Source organism: Martes martes (genome assembly GCF_963455335.1).
Source record: "Martes martes genome assembly, chromosome: 15".
In the NCBI taxonomy this organism is placed as follows: Eukaryota; Metazoa; Chordata; class Mammalia; order Carnivora; family Mustelidae; genus Martes; species Martes martes.
This window is the reverse complement of record NC_137903.1, coordinates 20,940,370-20,957,881: the sequence shown is the minus strand read 5'-3', so window position 1 is coordinate 20,957,881 and position 17,512 is coordinate 20,940,370. Positions and strand designations below refer to the sequence as shown.

Below are 17,512 nucleotides of genomic sequence, written 5' to 3'. Positions count from 1 at the left end.
CCTAGCAATGGGAGCTACAGTTATCTGTAGCGGGCTGGCTTTAAGGAGGACTAACAAAGGACCAGACAGCTGGTGTACAGATGCAGAAAAAGTGACAAGTAATCATATGGCATCGGACAGAAACAGAAAAGCTTCCTTGATTCCTGACAGTTTTCCAATGTCTCACTGTGTTCTTTTAAGACCAATTTATATTTCTCAGTCCTGGATTCTGCAGAATATTCCTATACCATTATAACGTATTTCCTTTTGTTCCTTATGCTGACTTGAGCAAGTTTCTGCTACTGGAAACCAAAGAAGCAGAGACTAAAGTAATATTTTAATCTCAGAGAAGATAAAACAAAAATCTCTTCCTACCCAAATCCACTCACAGAATTAAAACTTTACAGTCACAGACAAAACTGCAATACAAGTGCTTGTGAATAACATCAGAAGATAGTCACTGATTAAAAAACTAAATACTAGTTTGCCATTCATCATTCTCTAAGATGTTTTCAGAATGTAACTCTAAAGGTTAATTTTATGTGTTAACTGGGCAATGGAACACCCAGATAATTTTGTTAAAACATCATTCTGGATGTGTCCCTGAGAATGTTTCTGGGTAAGATTAACATTTGAATCAACAGACTGAGTAAAGCAGATTCCCCATTGTGGGTGGGCCTCATTGAATCCACTGAAGAAATGAGCAGAACAAAAAGGCAGAGTGAGAAAGAATGCACTCTGCCTGGCTGCTGTCAAGTTGGGACATCCACATTCTCTTGCCTTTGGACTCCACCTTAGACTTGAGCTGTACCATCAACTCTTCAGGGTCTCCAGCTTCTTAAATGATTTCCATAACCACATGTGCCAATTCCTCCCCATCCATCCATCCATCCATCCATCCATTGGGTTTTTTCTCTGGAGAATCCATCCATCCATCCATCCATCCACCTATCCATTGGGTTTTTTCTCTGGAGAATCCAGACTAATACTAGTACAGCAAGTGAAATTTGGATCGAAAGAGAGGAAAAGAGAGTGAGACAAAATACAAAATCCTTAACAGGGTATTCTTGCATAATGGGAAAATATAAAAATTTTTTTTGTTTATTTATCTACAAATTTAAAAATTACATCCACATAAATGTAGATGAAATGTTTAATTATAAAACTGCATTAGACACAAACCAAAGCATAGAAACTTATCTCCTTTAATACCAAAGTCTATAATGGCCACATAACTTTCTGGCACAAATGAGCAATTCTTTTATATGTGTCACTGAGGTTTAATAAAAGCACAATCTTTCTTATTTAAAACTGGCAGGATTTTTTATAGTGGCAGAAGGCGAGGGTTAAGGGATCATCTGTGTACCTTATGGGTCCATGGACTAAAAACAAATATACTGATGTAACCAGAGGCAGTGTAAATCAGTGCAAAAAACTTCACTTAAAAGTCTTGAACCCCAGGTTCTAGCTTTGGCTCTGACATATTAAAGAGAGGAGCTCTGAGAAAATCACAACCTCTCGGGGTCTTGATTATCTTGCCAACAAAATGAGACAACTAGATTTTTAGATGATTAGAAAGGTCTAATTCTCCCCAGAAAGTCCATTACTTTAATGTAAGTAATAGCTTGTCACTAGGAACAATGTCACTGCAGTACGACCTCAAATGTCCAATTAACTGAGTTTAAAGACATAATTCAATATAGGTTTCTTCAAAGATGGTATGACCATATAAATTTGCTCTTCTTCTGTTCCACTGAATAAAAACATAATATTCTCCTGCCCATCTCCCTCTATCAAAGGGTATATGTTTGGAATTAGATAAATTTGACTGTTTTGAGAATCACACAATTACAGGTACTGGCAACAGAGGTAGAAAGGAAAATAATAAATTGTAAGCTTTAAAAGAAACATTCAATGTTTTACCATTTAACGTAACTCAATAAATGGAATGAGGAAGCTAAAATAAACACAGACCTGTATATATTTAACTATTTGACCCCCTTACCCCCAACAAACACAGAGTCAAATGAAATATTCTGGATTATAAATGCCAGAGATATTAATAAGTATAAAATCTGTGAAAAGTTACAGAGGAAATACAGAAAAAATTCAAAGTCAACTATGAGGATATAGAAAAGAAACAGATTCAATATGTCAGTAAGTAATCAGGGAGATGATAAAAGAAAATGTAGAGTATAATAAAAATATAAGCATTTTGATTTTTAAAAATTTGGTTCACTAAAACTCAGCGATTGTATTATCCTTGAGACGTGCTATTTAAAGGGAATAAAAATATTCGAAAAGCATGAAAAATTAAGATGATAATAAAAATGTAATGCAAACCAATTGCAATTAGGAAGATCAAAAGTATCGGGGCGCCTGGGTGGCTCAGTGGGTTAAAGCCTCTGCCTTCGGCTCAGGTCATGATCTCAGGATCCTGGGATCGAGCCCCACATCAAGCCCCACATTGGGCTCTCTGCTCAGCAGGGAGCCTGCTTCCTCCTCTCTCTCTGCCTGCCTCTCTGCCTCCTTGTGATCTCGCTCTCTGTCAAATGAATAAATAAAATCTTTAAAAAAAAAAAAAGTATCAAAAGAGTGAAACTGAGTGACACAATAATGAATTACAGAAAACATTTTGAAACTGAAGGGAAAAAACTTAAATAAATATTAAAAAAAATTAAATTTTCTTCCAGTTATTTTGCTATCTATAGAATGATCTATGTATCCTGTCTATCAATTTCTTGAATAAAAGGAACCTAGTGATAAAGCTCATACCCCTCTGCAGTTTGCATGTAAAAAATGTTCAATGTATTTGTTGAATATAAGTGGATCCCTTAGGTATCCTCTAAGGAGCTGGGAAAGGGGAAGAAAACCAAACCCTGAAGTCAAACATTACCCATTCCTAATCCTATAACCTTTGCCTGCCTCTTTCTTGCTTTGCAAAGTTTCTTTATACTTAAGTTCCTATTTCCAATCAGATCATAAATAATCATTCTGAAGAGAGTTCCATGAATTTAGAATCAAGCATATTTATGCTTCCAGCTCTTCTCAAAAAAGCCCTTTGGGGAAAACATTCTATTTCCTTCTGACTTTTTCCTTTCTTTCCTTATCTACTAAAGCTATTAAATAAAAAGCATTTTCTAATACTAATAAATTGTATGTGAATAATAATACTTCTTTGTGAAGTTTTAGCAGAGTTTTAAATTTCAACACATTACATCTACCTGAATCTACAAATTGTTTTGTTGCACTTTGTAATGAATTAACAGTGTTTACATTTTTAAATATTATCAGTGTTTTGAGGAGTAGGGAGTAAGGTGCCTGAGAACTTAAAGATACTGACCTAATGGGCTTCACACCCTTATCAAACTCAGTATGTCTCCTGCGTGTAGGAAATATCTTACCCTGACTCCTTTTAACAATCTGAAATGAAATGCACAGGTAATATAAACAACCTATGTATGTAATTATTTTTAAAGGAAATCAATATCCTAACAAATATAAAAATGAAATTTTAAAAGAAATTTATGATAAACACAAGTATTTCAGTATTACTCTCAGAAACAATTACACCAGAAGACATAATGAAGTAATCAGATGCTAGTACCTATTCATAAAATCACAGTGAATGTAATGATTACAAATGTCCACAGACCGGTGTACTCTACTGATAAGTCATCTACTACAAACATGACTGCCACGGGCAATAGGATTTTTCAAAATGGTGAACTACTTGCCAAGTTAAGAACAAAGTTGGGTACAACCCTCTTTATTGGACACTATGGCTATATATACCTAGAAAAATTCAGTATATGTTAAAATTTCACAAAATATACTTAGTATTCTTTTTTTTTTTTTAAAGATTTTATTTATTTATTTGTCAGAGAGAGAGAGAGGAGCAAGAGTGAGCACAAGCAGAGTGGCAGGCAGAGGGAGAGGGAGAAGCAGGCTCCCTGCTGAGCAAGGAGCCCGATGTGGGACTCAATCCCAGAACGCTGGGATCATGACCTGAGCCGAAGGCAGCCGCTTAACCAATTGAGCCACCCAGGCGTCCCTATACTTAGTATTCTAATTAAGTTTTAGGTTCATTTAAAATTGTCCCACCCACTATAGACCTCCTTCCCTGGCCTCACTCACTAAATGCCCTTCAATTATTTTGTCAACTAAAAATACCCTCATAAACTTCTAGAACACCTCCTAGAAAATAGCATTTCTCCCACTGAGAACCAAAGCTCTTCAGAAGAATATTCCCTGTGTGCCAAAAAACAAATGAAAGAGTATAGGTGATTTATGCTACACTGAAGCAGCTACAATACTAAGAAACTGAAGAACATACAAGCATAATAAAAACTACACTGATCTTAATGCTTACATGTTCCCTTAGGATCATTAATAGTTTGTATGAATTAAAACTGATGAGGGTGTTGAAAATTAGTTCTGAAAGACACACTTAAACTTAGCTCTGCTTTCAAGTCAAAAGAAATTCTTAAATAGTATGAGTATCTGCTGTACAAGTTGGTGAAAACTGAAGCAGAAAAATAAGGCAGGCAAACACTGACACTTGTGGTCATTCTGAGATTGCTAATTTGAAATCAGGCTAATTCCTGTTTTGTAGTAAGTTCAAGGAAATGTAAAACTGTTTCATAAATCATCCACTGACTTCAAAGGAAAACTGTAAACTCTTAATGAGCACAGTCATTCTTCTTTAAAAAGAGAAAACTTACTAATATTAAACAGCCAAAAATGTGCTATTTGTCCACATATTTATAATATGAAAAAGATTTCATCTGATTTTAAGTCAAAAGATATAAACTCTAAGCAAACATTACTCTATGCTAAATTGTTGATTGATCTCAATTAAAACTAAAGCTGGTCTCTAAATAACTATGTCAAACGGCATTTTTCAGAGTACTATGGTGGAAATGACATGTGACCCAAAACATTAAGATTCTTCTCCAGCACTGAAAAAATGGCTTGCACTTAGAGGCCAATTACTCATAATAAAGCACCAACAGGAATGAAGACCAATGTAGGAAAAACCAGATTCATGTCTCCCCTTCTCAAATTATTCAAGGATATTTGCTCATTCTCAGTAAATCGCCTGCCATGGTTGAAATGTTATCCCCCAAACCCTTTTCTCCTTCATTCTTTTTATCAAGGGCAAATATTTAGTTGAATTTATATAGGTAGTAAATTCCCAGAAATCTTTATTATTAGTGAGAAAATCTATATCTGATTCATCATGTTATAGTGACTCAGAAACTATTAGCCAAATGAATAAAGTAATAATTACTTCTGTACTCAATAGAAACTAAGAGTTAGGTGGCTATGCAAATCCTGTCTTTAAATTCTGCCTCCTTAAGGGTTACTGTAGACATGCCCAGGAAAATCCCAAAACCAACCTGGACAGTTCTGGCCAAAATATAGAGTTAATAGCCTATTTTTCCCATCAGATGTGTTATAAGGTTAAAAAGTAGACCTCTTCAAGTAAAAATTACAAGACATTTATAACTATAAAACTTAACAAAATAGCTGCCAGTTTCCTGAGTCTGACAAAGAAATCTGTCACATTTACTGAGAAAATTTAACCATAGAATTCAGATGTTATAAGAAACTAGACTAAAGGAAGAACTTCTACAAGCTTGCCTGTCATAAGATTTTTACAGTTTCTCTTGGCTGGAAACATGCAGATTGTTAGAAAAAGTCACTAATGTAACTTTTATCTGGTGTCTGCTCTGTTTTTCTGTACTATATGTAAAGTTCTGAGGCAGCTTAATTTAAATTTAAGAAACTGATGGCAAGTGTATCTAGAAGTTTAAAGTAAATTCTGATTAAGTAGACAGGCACCTTTTTATTAGTTTCTAGGAGTCTCTTTTGCTGTATTAACCTTTGCTCCATAGCAAGCACAGTTGAAACAACAGTCCACTGGGAATTCAGGGGCTCAAACCAATACTGGGGGAACCACTAACCAGCAGGTTATGTGACGGAGTTCTCTTAATAATCAAGGTCTATAATAAATTCAGTGGGACCCCAAAAGAGTCAAATCAAAGGAACTAGCAAAAATAATAGTTTTATCCTTCCTATAGAAAGGGAAGGGAAGGTATCTAAACGTTTCATTTCTGTCTCCCTAACATTTAATAAACTGTGCCTACCTATAAATACTGGCACACAGTAAATGATCAATATGTATTTGTTTGACAAGTGGATAAGGTGAAAATATAAACATCCATTTGTAATTCTATGAATGATTTCTGGGTATGCTGTGCCAGGCCTACAAAAGAATTCCCACAATTTCTCCACCAGTGTTACCTAGTAAAATGGTTTAGAACTGAGCATAAAGACTTAATCTCGCTTTAATTCCCAGCTGGCTTCTCTTGCCACCAGTTAGCTGATATCTGGGATAATTATTTACAACTCTATGCATTGGTTCCTCATCTTTAAAATGGGTAGTATAATAAACTATCATTATAAGGAAAAAAAAGTCATTTAACTAACAGCTTAGTAAGCTTAGCATCCAGTCTGATTTTGGGTAAATAATAGTCACTGCTGCTAGCTGCATAGTCAAATCCTACGTTAGGAATTACTGATAAATACTGATCTCCTAAAATCCACCTCTACTTTTGTAAAATACATTATTTTTAGTAGGCACTTTAGCATTACTCTGCTACCTAACATGTAATATAAAAAAAAGTAATGAGCATGAAGTATGAGTAGACATAGGGACTAAATAAAAACTGGCTTTCAATTTTCTCTTCACACTTAACTAGGAAAAGCCAAAGCTCTAGACCTTGGGTTTCCCAATTATAAAACTCTTAATATTCCTTCTAACATTTCTTGGAAAGTCGCATACACTCCTTAAAAAAAAGAAAAGAAAAGAAAAGATCATAGGATTCCTCCAACTACAGAAGAATTTTATTAGCTACACTAAAAAACATGAGGGCAAAAAATTTTAAAGTATTAGAGAAAGTGTAAATCTGTATTTGAACTTACAGATTTAACTGGGGAAGGCAGGTGGGATAAAGTGTACACATCACTACAAATACATAGCTTAAGTTCTAAAACCATAAATTTTTAGGAGTTAATGTCCCTGAAGTCTCACAGGAAAAACTGATAATTCAGGCTATTAAGGGGGGGGGGGGGAGACAATGCCCCAGTATTCTGCAGAAAAAAAGTAAGGTGCCCAGGAGACTAACCATACAAAGAAATATTTCAGCGTATCTAGTGCTTACTGAAAAAATGTGCTTAGAGGCAACTTAGTAAACAATCCTGAAGTATTAGGAGAAGTACATATAATTAGTAAAACCTTATTTTTCACCAAGAAGATCCTGTACAAGTGTGTTATATCCACTATATCATTTTGTTGAATTCTATCACACATGTTAATTTTAAAGAAAAGGAAAAATAGAAAATAAATGCTGACATTAAAAGGTGATGAAGAATAAAAAGTTTTGCTGCTTTTAAGAACACTAGAAAGCACATTAAGAGCAAAAAAGAAGTGAGCTACATCCCATCACGTGTCATTAAGTAACCCACTCCAGCTGATTTATAAACTCTAGAAAATTGGGTGTGGGAGTATTTAAGTTATAAATTTAAAAAAAATGATCAGAGTCTTATCTAGAGACTAGTAAAACTAGAGCAATTTGAGAAAATAAACTTCAAAGGAAGGGAGTGCACTGAAGGGGTTAAATTGCACCAAGTTACATATAAAAGCTTATATTGCTTAGGTCCTATAAAATCATGTAAGAAACATGAAAACCAACATCTAACACTGAAACATTTAGAAAGCCTGTGCTTAAGCATAAAGTAAAAAAAAAAAAAAAGAAAAGGAAAAAATAAAATTATAACCATTTGATAATCATCCCATTTTCATATGATGCACTCATCACTACACTTAACACAGAATATATATAATTTATCAGACAGAAGCAAAATCTCTAAGCTTCTCCCTACCTTAGGTTTTTAGTCAAAATGAATGCAAACAATCACGTGGGATTCAGCCAAGCAGTGACGTTAAATTCTGCTCTGTCAGAGAGAGCATCTGTCAAGCCCACATTTAAACTGCTGCCTGCCTGTGCAGCAGCTGAGGAACCGTGGATTTCATATTACAGACTAAAACCTCAGTAAAACTGCTCAAAATCCTTCCTGCAGCTGCCAGGCAACAGCGAAAGAGAGTCAAATCCTATTCTATTCCAATACAATCGAAGCACTACATTCTAGCTCTGGCTGCTTTACATTGCAGCTCAGTGTTATTACTAGAAATATGGATACTGAGAAGAGAATACAGCACTGCATTGTCCGGCCAGGAAAACAGCAGATGTAAAAAGCTTCAATGCATCAACTGTCGGCAAGAGTCAACAGTGCTCCGAATAGAGCGGACAACTAGAGCTCTTTTGTTTAAAGAACGAGAAAGAAAATGAAAGAAAGGAAAAATCTCAGACGACTAGGACCCATATGAACAAGGAGGGTAACTCGAAGACAAGCAGACAGATGGACACTTTGGATACTGTGAAAAGCAATCGCAGGAGGCAGACTATTGGGGGATGTGCGCATGTTCGATAGCATCTTTTTTGCTGAAGTGATGGCGTGCCAAAAGTATTTTCAGTGGGCATAATCCTCTCCACATAAATGGCCTGACCAAGGAAGGTATGTCGATATCTTGTGTGTAATATTCATTTAAATGTCTGTTACCTTTTCATAGCTGAGGAGGCACTAATATCTGATAAACAAGTTCCTCCAGTTCACCGTCCTTGAAACTATGAAAGGGTTTCTAGATATATGATTTTAAAATCTGTCATTGTGAAAGCTGTCATTTGCTTTATTCAAGTAAATATGTAGTTTGAAGTAATTTTGGATTACGAATGTATAAAAGAGAGAAAAGGAAAAGAATGTATAAAAGAGGAAAGGCAAATAGTAGTAACAAGATGTTAAAGGATTCTCTGAGAAATTAAACTTAAAAAGAAAAAAACTTAAAAAGAAAAAAACTGTAGCCCTCTAAAGAAAACACAGCAAGCCTCTATCAAATTAGGTCAAAATGAATTCTTATCTAGTAAATCAAAGTGCTCTCTTAAAAGCAGCTATCAAAAGAGACAATGCAGTGAAATTATATTAAATAGTATCAAAGATGGTCTTAATATTAGGAGTTTTTTTCAAAGTGCTTTTAAAAACACGTTATTAATACATAACAGCTTTTACTAACAAAAATCTTCCCTCCAAGATTCATCTCCCCAAATAAAGATAACAAACAATCTAAGAGAGTATCAACAAATACTATTATAGAGCTATAAGAATACTAAAAGGAAAGCATTTGCATAGGATCACATAAGGCGTTGTGAGTTTTATGCATAGCACACCACCACAGTAGATTTGCATGTTATTACAGTGTCCATGAATGCAACTTTAAACAAAGAAATATCAATAGTTGGTAAAAATTCCACTTGAAAAAGTGACCTTTCATTTTAAGCAACTGACAGATTCTAAATAATCAAATGTAAGATTGTTCTTGATAATTTTTAAAGTGAAATTCAAAAGAGAATATGAAAATAATGATACAAAAATATTCATGAACAGCAATAAAAGGACAAAAATTAAATCTAAACGTAGCTACTGTGCTTCAAGGCTATATTAACATGTACTAACAAAGTACCATCAATGGTATGTGTGTTCTAGGCAGAAATAAAATTAATAAACTAAACAACAATCACTGAATAGCAACTCATGGCTCAGGAACTCAAATTCAAAAATTTTGTACAGATCCATCACAGATCCTGATATTGTTCAACCTCACAACACAACTCAATAAGCTATTATTTAATAACCACAAAAGGCAAACAATGTAAAGGACATATAAGCATTACATTCTAAAATTAAAATTAAACAAGTTTATCAGGCCCTATTACTATCATATCTCACTGCCATACCATGAATTTTTATTCCACTATAGAATGAAATCAGATGGTATTAAGTAAAAAAATATAGTTCTGAAAAATCTCAAGTCTCTCTTAGAGCCTTTTCTCTCAATGTTAACAGCACCAATTAAACATTTTTATAAGCTAGATACCTCAAAAGCACAGAATTTTTTTTTATTCAAGCACCAATAAAATCTAGGGCTGTGCCAACACAAAATAACAACACTTTTAAAAGCCAAATGATAAAAACTGTGTGTGTCTGTGTGTGTGAGAGAGACAGAGAGACAGAGAGAGAGAGAGAGAATGAGTATGTGAGAAGTAACTGAACATTTCAGTTAATAATCTCTCCATGAACTTCAATTCATAAGATGTAAATATACATTAATAACTTGAAAAAATTATCACAAAAACCCTAAGCTAAATCAAACTTAATTCTATGCTGAAAATGCAGAAGTGCAAATTATTTAGACTGCCACAATATTTTAACTTTCTTGTCATGTTCCCACTTTTTAAGAATTAAAACACAACAGGCAATAACTGGATAATAATTTTAACATTTAGTAAGAGGAAGAACAGTTACTTTTACTTTCTTTTTAACAGAAAAATTATGAGTACCTGAGAAACTTTTAATAAAGAAATGTTTAAAGCTAAACACATGCACTTCATTTATCAATGGGAGATTACCAAATGAGTATATATGAATTTAAAGCCTGGTGAGCTTAATATTTACAAACATACAAATATAATGAATTTAAATTAAGATGCATCTCCATCACCTATTGCTACAAAATCATATAGGACTATAAACTATATATTTATGCTAGATCACAACATATAATAATATGCTGTTTTCTATAACATAGAAATACTTTAGAGATATTATTTCAGGTATACTTCTTTCAAAAAATATTACAATTTATTATTACGATATTTACCTTCATTCATTTCTTCAGTCATTTATTCAAAAGTCTGACTTTATATTTACTGCTTCTTAAACCATCGAATTTACACTTTTAAAAGACATAAATGATGGGACTTCAACCAGATACCAAGCATATAGCAACAAAAAAGGTGACGCATTAACTTAGTTTTAGAATATTTAAAATAGATTACCAAATAAATTAAAAAAAAAAACTTTTTCTTTAAATTTATACACATAACCCTTATATCTAGTGGCTTCTTTATGGAGTGGAAGAAGAATCATTACTACTTATCAAATATTTCATGTGAAAATAAAAGCTTAGAAAGAGTTTTCTGGTCTAAACAGAATGGCCAACTATTTGCAAGTACAGGAAGGAAAAAGAAACTGAATGTCTATATCAGAACACTCACTCATTTTCAGGTTAGTTCACAGCAGAACTATGTTTTGCTAGTACAGTAAAGATCCTTGGTCTTTATTATAGTAACATGAAATTAAAATTCATATAAATTAACTCTAATAAATAGCAAACTAGGTTCTATGTTTTTAAAACACCAAACTTAAAAAAAAACAGTTTGTATCATACACAATGACTGAACAATATTTTACATTTGAGAACCATAACTTCTAAAAGTACTACATAATTTCAGATACTAGAAATTATCAAAAGCTGGCGCCCTTTACTATTATACTTTGGAAATTTGCTCCAATTCCCACCTACTTGCTCCTCCTAGTGGCTGCTGCTAGAATAGTACTTTCATTCATACACGTCTAACCCTTTCAATCAGTAGTTTCAAAGTACTTCACACTATGTACATGAATTTTCCTGTAATTATTCAGTTATATGAGAACTTCCATATAAATGCCATTTCCCCAAGATAATTAAGTTTCATGTCAAGGTTAAGCAAATTTGGCATTAAGCTTGAATCTCTTAATACCACAGGCCACACAAACATATACAGCCACAGAATTTTAAATAAATGTTACTACATTAAATTAACTGACTTAAATTAAATTGACTTAAATTAACTGACTAGTTTTCTTTTGTGTAAGAAATAATTTTCATCAAAAAAACATTGAAAAAATTAAAATTAGTTATCAGTCCCCTTCTCAACAAGTTTTTTTTCTCTTTAAACAGAAATCAAGTTACAGCTCCTTTCACACCACCTCTACCCTCGTAGCTTGATCCAGAAAAACTAAGAACCGAAAAACATGAACAAATTTGTGCTGTGTACTGAAAAATCTTGTTCAAAGATAACACCACCAGTTTTTAATATGTAGCATCATGAACCTCCTATACTGACATCTCATAATCTTTTTAAAAATCTAGGGTTCTAAGTATCATGCTACCAGAAGTCCTAAAAATGTACAAATTCTCTGCACACAAACGTAGAACACAGCAAAATTCAAGAATCTTTTAAAAGGCATTTTGTAAAATTTAAGATTTTAAACAGCTGGCTATGATAGTACCTAGTGCCTATATTTTGTAAGAAATCTGAAAGGACTGTTCAAAGTAGTTCTTTGTTTAATTCTAACATGGACACTCAACTGAGATATGTGATAGTGTTCTGCCAAGGCCAAAGATAATTAAAGGATAACTGCTATATTTTAAAAATCAATCTTAAGTCTAAGAAAGGACAATGATCTGAATAACTCATCTTTGAAGTGGAAGGTTAAAATCAGAAAGAGTATTCGAAAATGTTCATCATTTATTACTGTCTTAAAATCCTTTACTGAAGTTACTGGACCCTGAAAATTAATTTTGACAGGTGCATCTTCTCATTGACTTTCTCAACACAGTAGGGGCCAGTGGAAACATGCCAAGCAGTGTACTGTGACTAACAGAACTCTGCCATAATCAACCTTGCACCGTCTGTCCCACAACTGATACATGACCATTTTACAAAAAAGGCCACTGACTGTGCACCATACCACCAATGGTATGTCAAATCAATTTTAATTAATGCCAATAAATTTTCCATCTGCTCTCAGGCCTTCTTACATGGCCTCTGTCAGGAATCTAGTAACATTCTTCTCTTCTACTGGCATACAACTTTTTTTTTTTTTTTCCCCGACATACAACTTTTAAATCTTTAACTCAGGTCAAAAGTACGAATGACAGAGCTACTCAGACAATGAAATAACTGAAAGAAAATTAATCCATCACTTCTCTCTTTGAAGTGCTCATCCTGTCCTCAGTGATATTTTGTTACCAAGGGTAAGCAAATTATAAACTTCATTCCTGGGTTATCATATTTTCACAACTTACAAAACTCCTATTTGCCCTAATATTATTAACATCCGAAGTCTCTTTTCAGGCAGTTCTGTAAATATTTAGCGTTTTGTAAATTTTTATGTTTCATCTTTATAGAATGACTGCATGGGAGACAACGTGGCTGAATTTAAAAATGATTACCAAAGAATAGTACTGATTCAGGAGAAGGAAACATTTTCCGCCACCGGCAGTATCTCATATCCCATTACTGGATATTTACAACATGCTTCAGTGGAGGAGAAGACACTGCTGCTTTGCAAAGATGAGCTGGAATGCCAAGAGGTCTCTGTTCCGTACGCATCTTATTGGTGTACTTTCTCTAGTGTTCCTTTTTGCTATGTTTTTATTTTTCAATCATCATGACTGGCTGCCAGGCAGAGCTGGATTTAAAGAAAACCCTGTGACATATACTTTCCGAGGATTTCGTTCTACAAAAAGTGAGACAAACCACAGCTCTCTCCGGAACATTTGGAAAGAAACAGTCCCTCACACTCTGAGGCCTCAAACAGCAACTAACTCCAATAACACAGACCTGTCGCCACAAGGAGTTACAGGGCTGGAGAATACACTTAGTGCCAACGGAAGTATTTACAATGAAAAAGGTATCGGACATCCAAATTCTTACCATTTCAAATATATTATCAATGAACCTGAAAAATGCCAGGAGAAAAGCCCTTTTTTAATACTGCTAATAGCTGCAGAACCTGGACAAATAGAAGCTAGAAGAGCTATTCGGCAAACGTGGGGCAATGAAAGTCTAGCACCTGGTATCCAAATCACACGAATTTTTTTGTTGGGCGTAAGTATTAAATTAAATGGCTACCTTCAACGTGCAATACTGGAAGAAAGCAGACAATATCATGATATAATTCAACAGGAATATTTAGATACGTACTACAATTTGACAATTAAAACACTTATGGGCATGAATTGGGTTGCAACATACTGTCCACATATTCCATACGTTATGAAAACTGACAGTGACATGTTTGTCAACACTGAATATTTAATACATAAGTTATTGAAGCCAGACCTGCCTCCCAGACATAACTATTTTACTGGTTACCTAATGAGAGGATATGCACCCAATCGGAACAAAGATAGCAAGTGGTACATGCCACCAGACCTCTACCCAAGTGAACGCTACCCTGTCTTTTGTTCTGGGACTGGTTATGTTTTTTCTGGAGATCTGGCAGAGAAGATATTTAAAGTTTCTTTAAGTATCCGTCGTTTGCACTTAGAAGATGTTTATGTAGGGATCTGTCTTGCCAAGTTGAGAATTGATCCTGTGCCCCCTCCCAATGAGTTTGTGTTCAATCACTGGCGAGTTTCTTATTCAAGCTGTAAATACAGCCACCTAATTACCTCTCATCAGTTCCAGCCTAGTGAACTGATAAAATACTGGAACCACTTACAACAAAATAAGCACAACGCTTGTGCCAACGCAGCAAAAGAAAAGGCAGGCAGGTATCGCCACCGTAAATTACACTAGAGAAGACAATTTTTTTTTCAAATGTGCAATCTGTAAAATATTGCTAAAAGCATGTATAGTTAAAACTGATTACATCCATAGGACAAGTTTTAGTTAAAACTCATCACATAAAGGAATTCAAAAATTATTTTTTTAATTTCTGAAGGTAATTCTTAAAAATACAACATTATATAACAGAAAGGTATCCCAAAAGAATCTATTAAAAAAAACTGTATAAAGGGATTCTGTGTATTAACATGCAATAACAAGCATGCATACATCAATGGTTCGAGGCTTATGTTAAGGGCCAATAAAGATGTATTTGCATATATTTTTCACACAAATTTTAAGAAATGGAGACAGTCAAAAGACCCTTCATTTTAGAATTAGTTTTTCATTTTAACATATAATTAAGTGTAAATAAAACATTACTGTCAATCTTAAGGAAACTTCGTAATTGTGCAAAGGACAAATTTTCTGACCTGACTATTCTAGGGTTCTAAAACTATATTCTACGCAATAAGATTTAGTTGCATTAGTCCATAAAACACATTTATGAAATTCAGATGTTTCATCAATGCAATTCTCATCTAAGCACTTACCTTTTAAAAACAACTGACACATTCATTTTCTTTTATTAGTACATATGTCGGGGGAAATTATTTTGACATGATGTGATAAAATGTGAAAAATCAATGTGTCTCAGGCTCAAGTTTTTATAAGGAAAAAAAAAGGTAAATGTTTCCAAATAGTTTGTTTCCTGGTTGGTGTTAAGGGCCAAGCTAGTCTTTCAATGAGTTATTGTATTAGATCAGTTACTGCACTCTTAAGGAGTACTACCACTTAACTTCAAGGATATCTGTAAAAATGTATCATGGTCCTCTAACGGAAGCAAAAGTAATTACAGGCAAAAAGAGAATGTAGTGTTGAGAAAAGATACAGGATAGAGTGCAGCAGCAGTTTCATTTGATACATTTTTAAGATGCATGTCTGCCAAACTGCAGCATATGGGAAGTTTATTTCCTGACAGCAGGTGTACACATGCCAATACTTAATCATTTTATGGCACCTACTTCTTTCTCAGAGTGCCAAGTTTACAAACCTGCAGTTTTTAATTTGGTAGATGACAACGATTCTGCGTCACCAATTTCAAACCTTTTTTGGGAGGGATGGGGGAAAACTACAAATGTTTGATGAACACTTGATGCTAGGATGACAATGTATACAATGCACTTTTACCAAGTTTTTAATAAAAAAAAAAAGGTAAACGAAGAAATCTTTACTGAGTGTTACAGTACAAATAATTTTGTTTGGCTCCATTACAAATTTTAAAACCAAGAAATAATAACCTACAAAGTTTAAAAGTGTTTTTATTTCATAAAAGTACATAAAACTTAATCTAATGAAGATATTACTCATCCTAATTCCAATGACAACCATTTTTATCCTTGATTCTATTCTGAAGAGATATTGCACCTAAACAAAATTTTTATAATTGTTAAAGTTCAGACTCACATAAACTATTTAAGTATTACCATTTAATATGTTGAATTTTATTTATACTGAATTTATCTCCCATTTTCAGTTTAGTAATCTAAGTATTCTATTCTGCATAGAATAATTTTGAAAGCTAAGCTGTATAATACCCCCAGCTCTTGGTTAAGTTCACTTTTCACTTAATTTATTCTATAAGATTATAAAAAGACTGAAATTACTAAATGCCAAAGTTACTAAATAAAAGTCACACATAAGAGGGTAATTCCAAATCAGATAAGTAAATCTGATGAGAGACAAAAGTAACTCTTCCTTCAATGTACAGTGATTCATTTATATTTCAGAAGTTAGAAAAGGGGGGGGGAAAGTATATGTGTATTCATGTACGCATGCACAGGTATGCACCCAGAAACAGAACCCAAGCACTTCTTGCCTAAATTATGATTACAGACTAGGATCTTTAAAAGATAGCATATTCCTTCTGGAAAAATTCAAGTTTAAAAAGATGACTTATGAAAAACAGAAATCTTAACAGATAACTAAATTTCTCCCAGCTCAGACATCAGTTTCATATCATTTTAATATCCCCGAGAATACGATCTTAAGAACTGACAGTAAGCTGGTAACACTGTGTTCTCAAAGAACACTGGATCAAATAATAAAGTTTCTTAATACTGCTGAAAATCTTTATTTTAAAATAAATATTCTATTAATTTATTTTTGTCCCTCCACTCTCAATATGCAAGATTAATTCTTCAGAAAATATGAATTTTTACATTATAATATCAACATCTCACCAAGTATTAACTGTGTGTTATTCATGCCAAGTACTATATGATTTTTTTATTATCCATGAAATTATAATTTTAAATTATATTTGCATTACATTTGGTCAAAGAAACAAACTCAGGAACAACTATGTAATCTTTATGAACAAAGTGTTAATAAATATTTTAAGTGATAAAAATACCAAAACTTTCAATAGTTATACTAGTTTGTTTTGATCAAGATTATAGGTGATGAAATTCTAATTCAAGCAAATAATTTAAATTTCTCACCTCTTAGTATACAGCAGAATCATAAAATCTCAACTGGAATCTTACTGCCATCTATTAACCAAAAACCCCTATAAAAATAATAGCAACAATGGCAAAAGGAAACTATTTACTGATGAAGCATATACTACTATATGCCTGGTACTGTGTTAAAGCACTTTACATACATGATCTCATAGAATCCTTACAAATAACACTAAGAGATGGGAAAGGAAGACTCATTCAAGAAGTTAAACAGCTAAGATCACATAGCTAGTAAAAAGCAGCAGAGTTCCACCTTTAAGACCATGTTCTCAACCACTATGTTATTCTGCTATATATTGCACATATGACACCTGTTATAAAGTCTAAAGAGCTAAGCAAAAACAGCCTGTCCTCTAGTCTACTATTCTCTGATTAATCTTCATCTTTTGC

General features: G+C 33.5%; 2 protein-coding genes across 2 annotated transcripts in view; one reads left to right on the top strand and one right to left on the bottom strand.

Moving 5' to 3' along the window:
• CDC73 (cell division cycle 73) overlaps positions 1-17,512 on the bottom strand; it is a 119,011-nt gene that overhangs the window by 43,285 nt on the left and 58,214 nt on the right. The gene's annotated exons all lie outside the window — the stretch shown is intronic.
• On the top strand, positions 8,029-15,903 carry B3GALT2 (beta-1,3-galactosyltransferase 2). The gene is made up of 2 exons (XM_080825147.1): positions 8,029-8,622; positions 13,175-15,903. Exon 2 carries the CDS (start codon positions 13,302-13,304, stop codon positions 14,568-14,570), a length of 1,269 nt encoding a protein of 422 aa, XP_080681273.1. The 5' UTR covers positions 8,029-8,622; positions 13,175-13,301; the 3' UTR covers positions 14,571-15,903.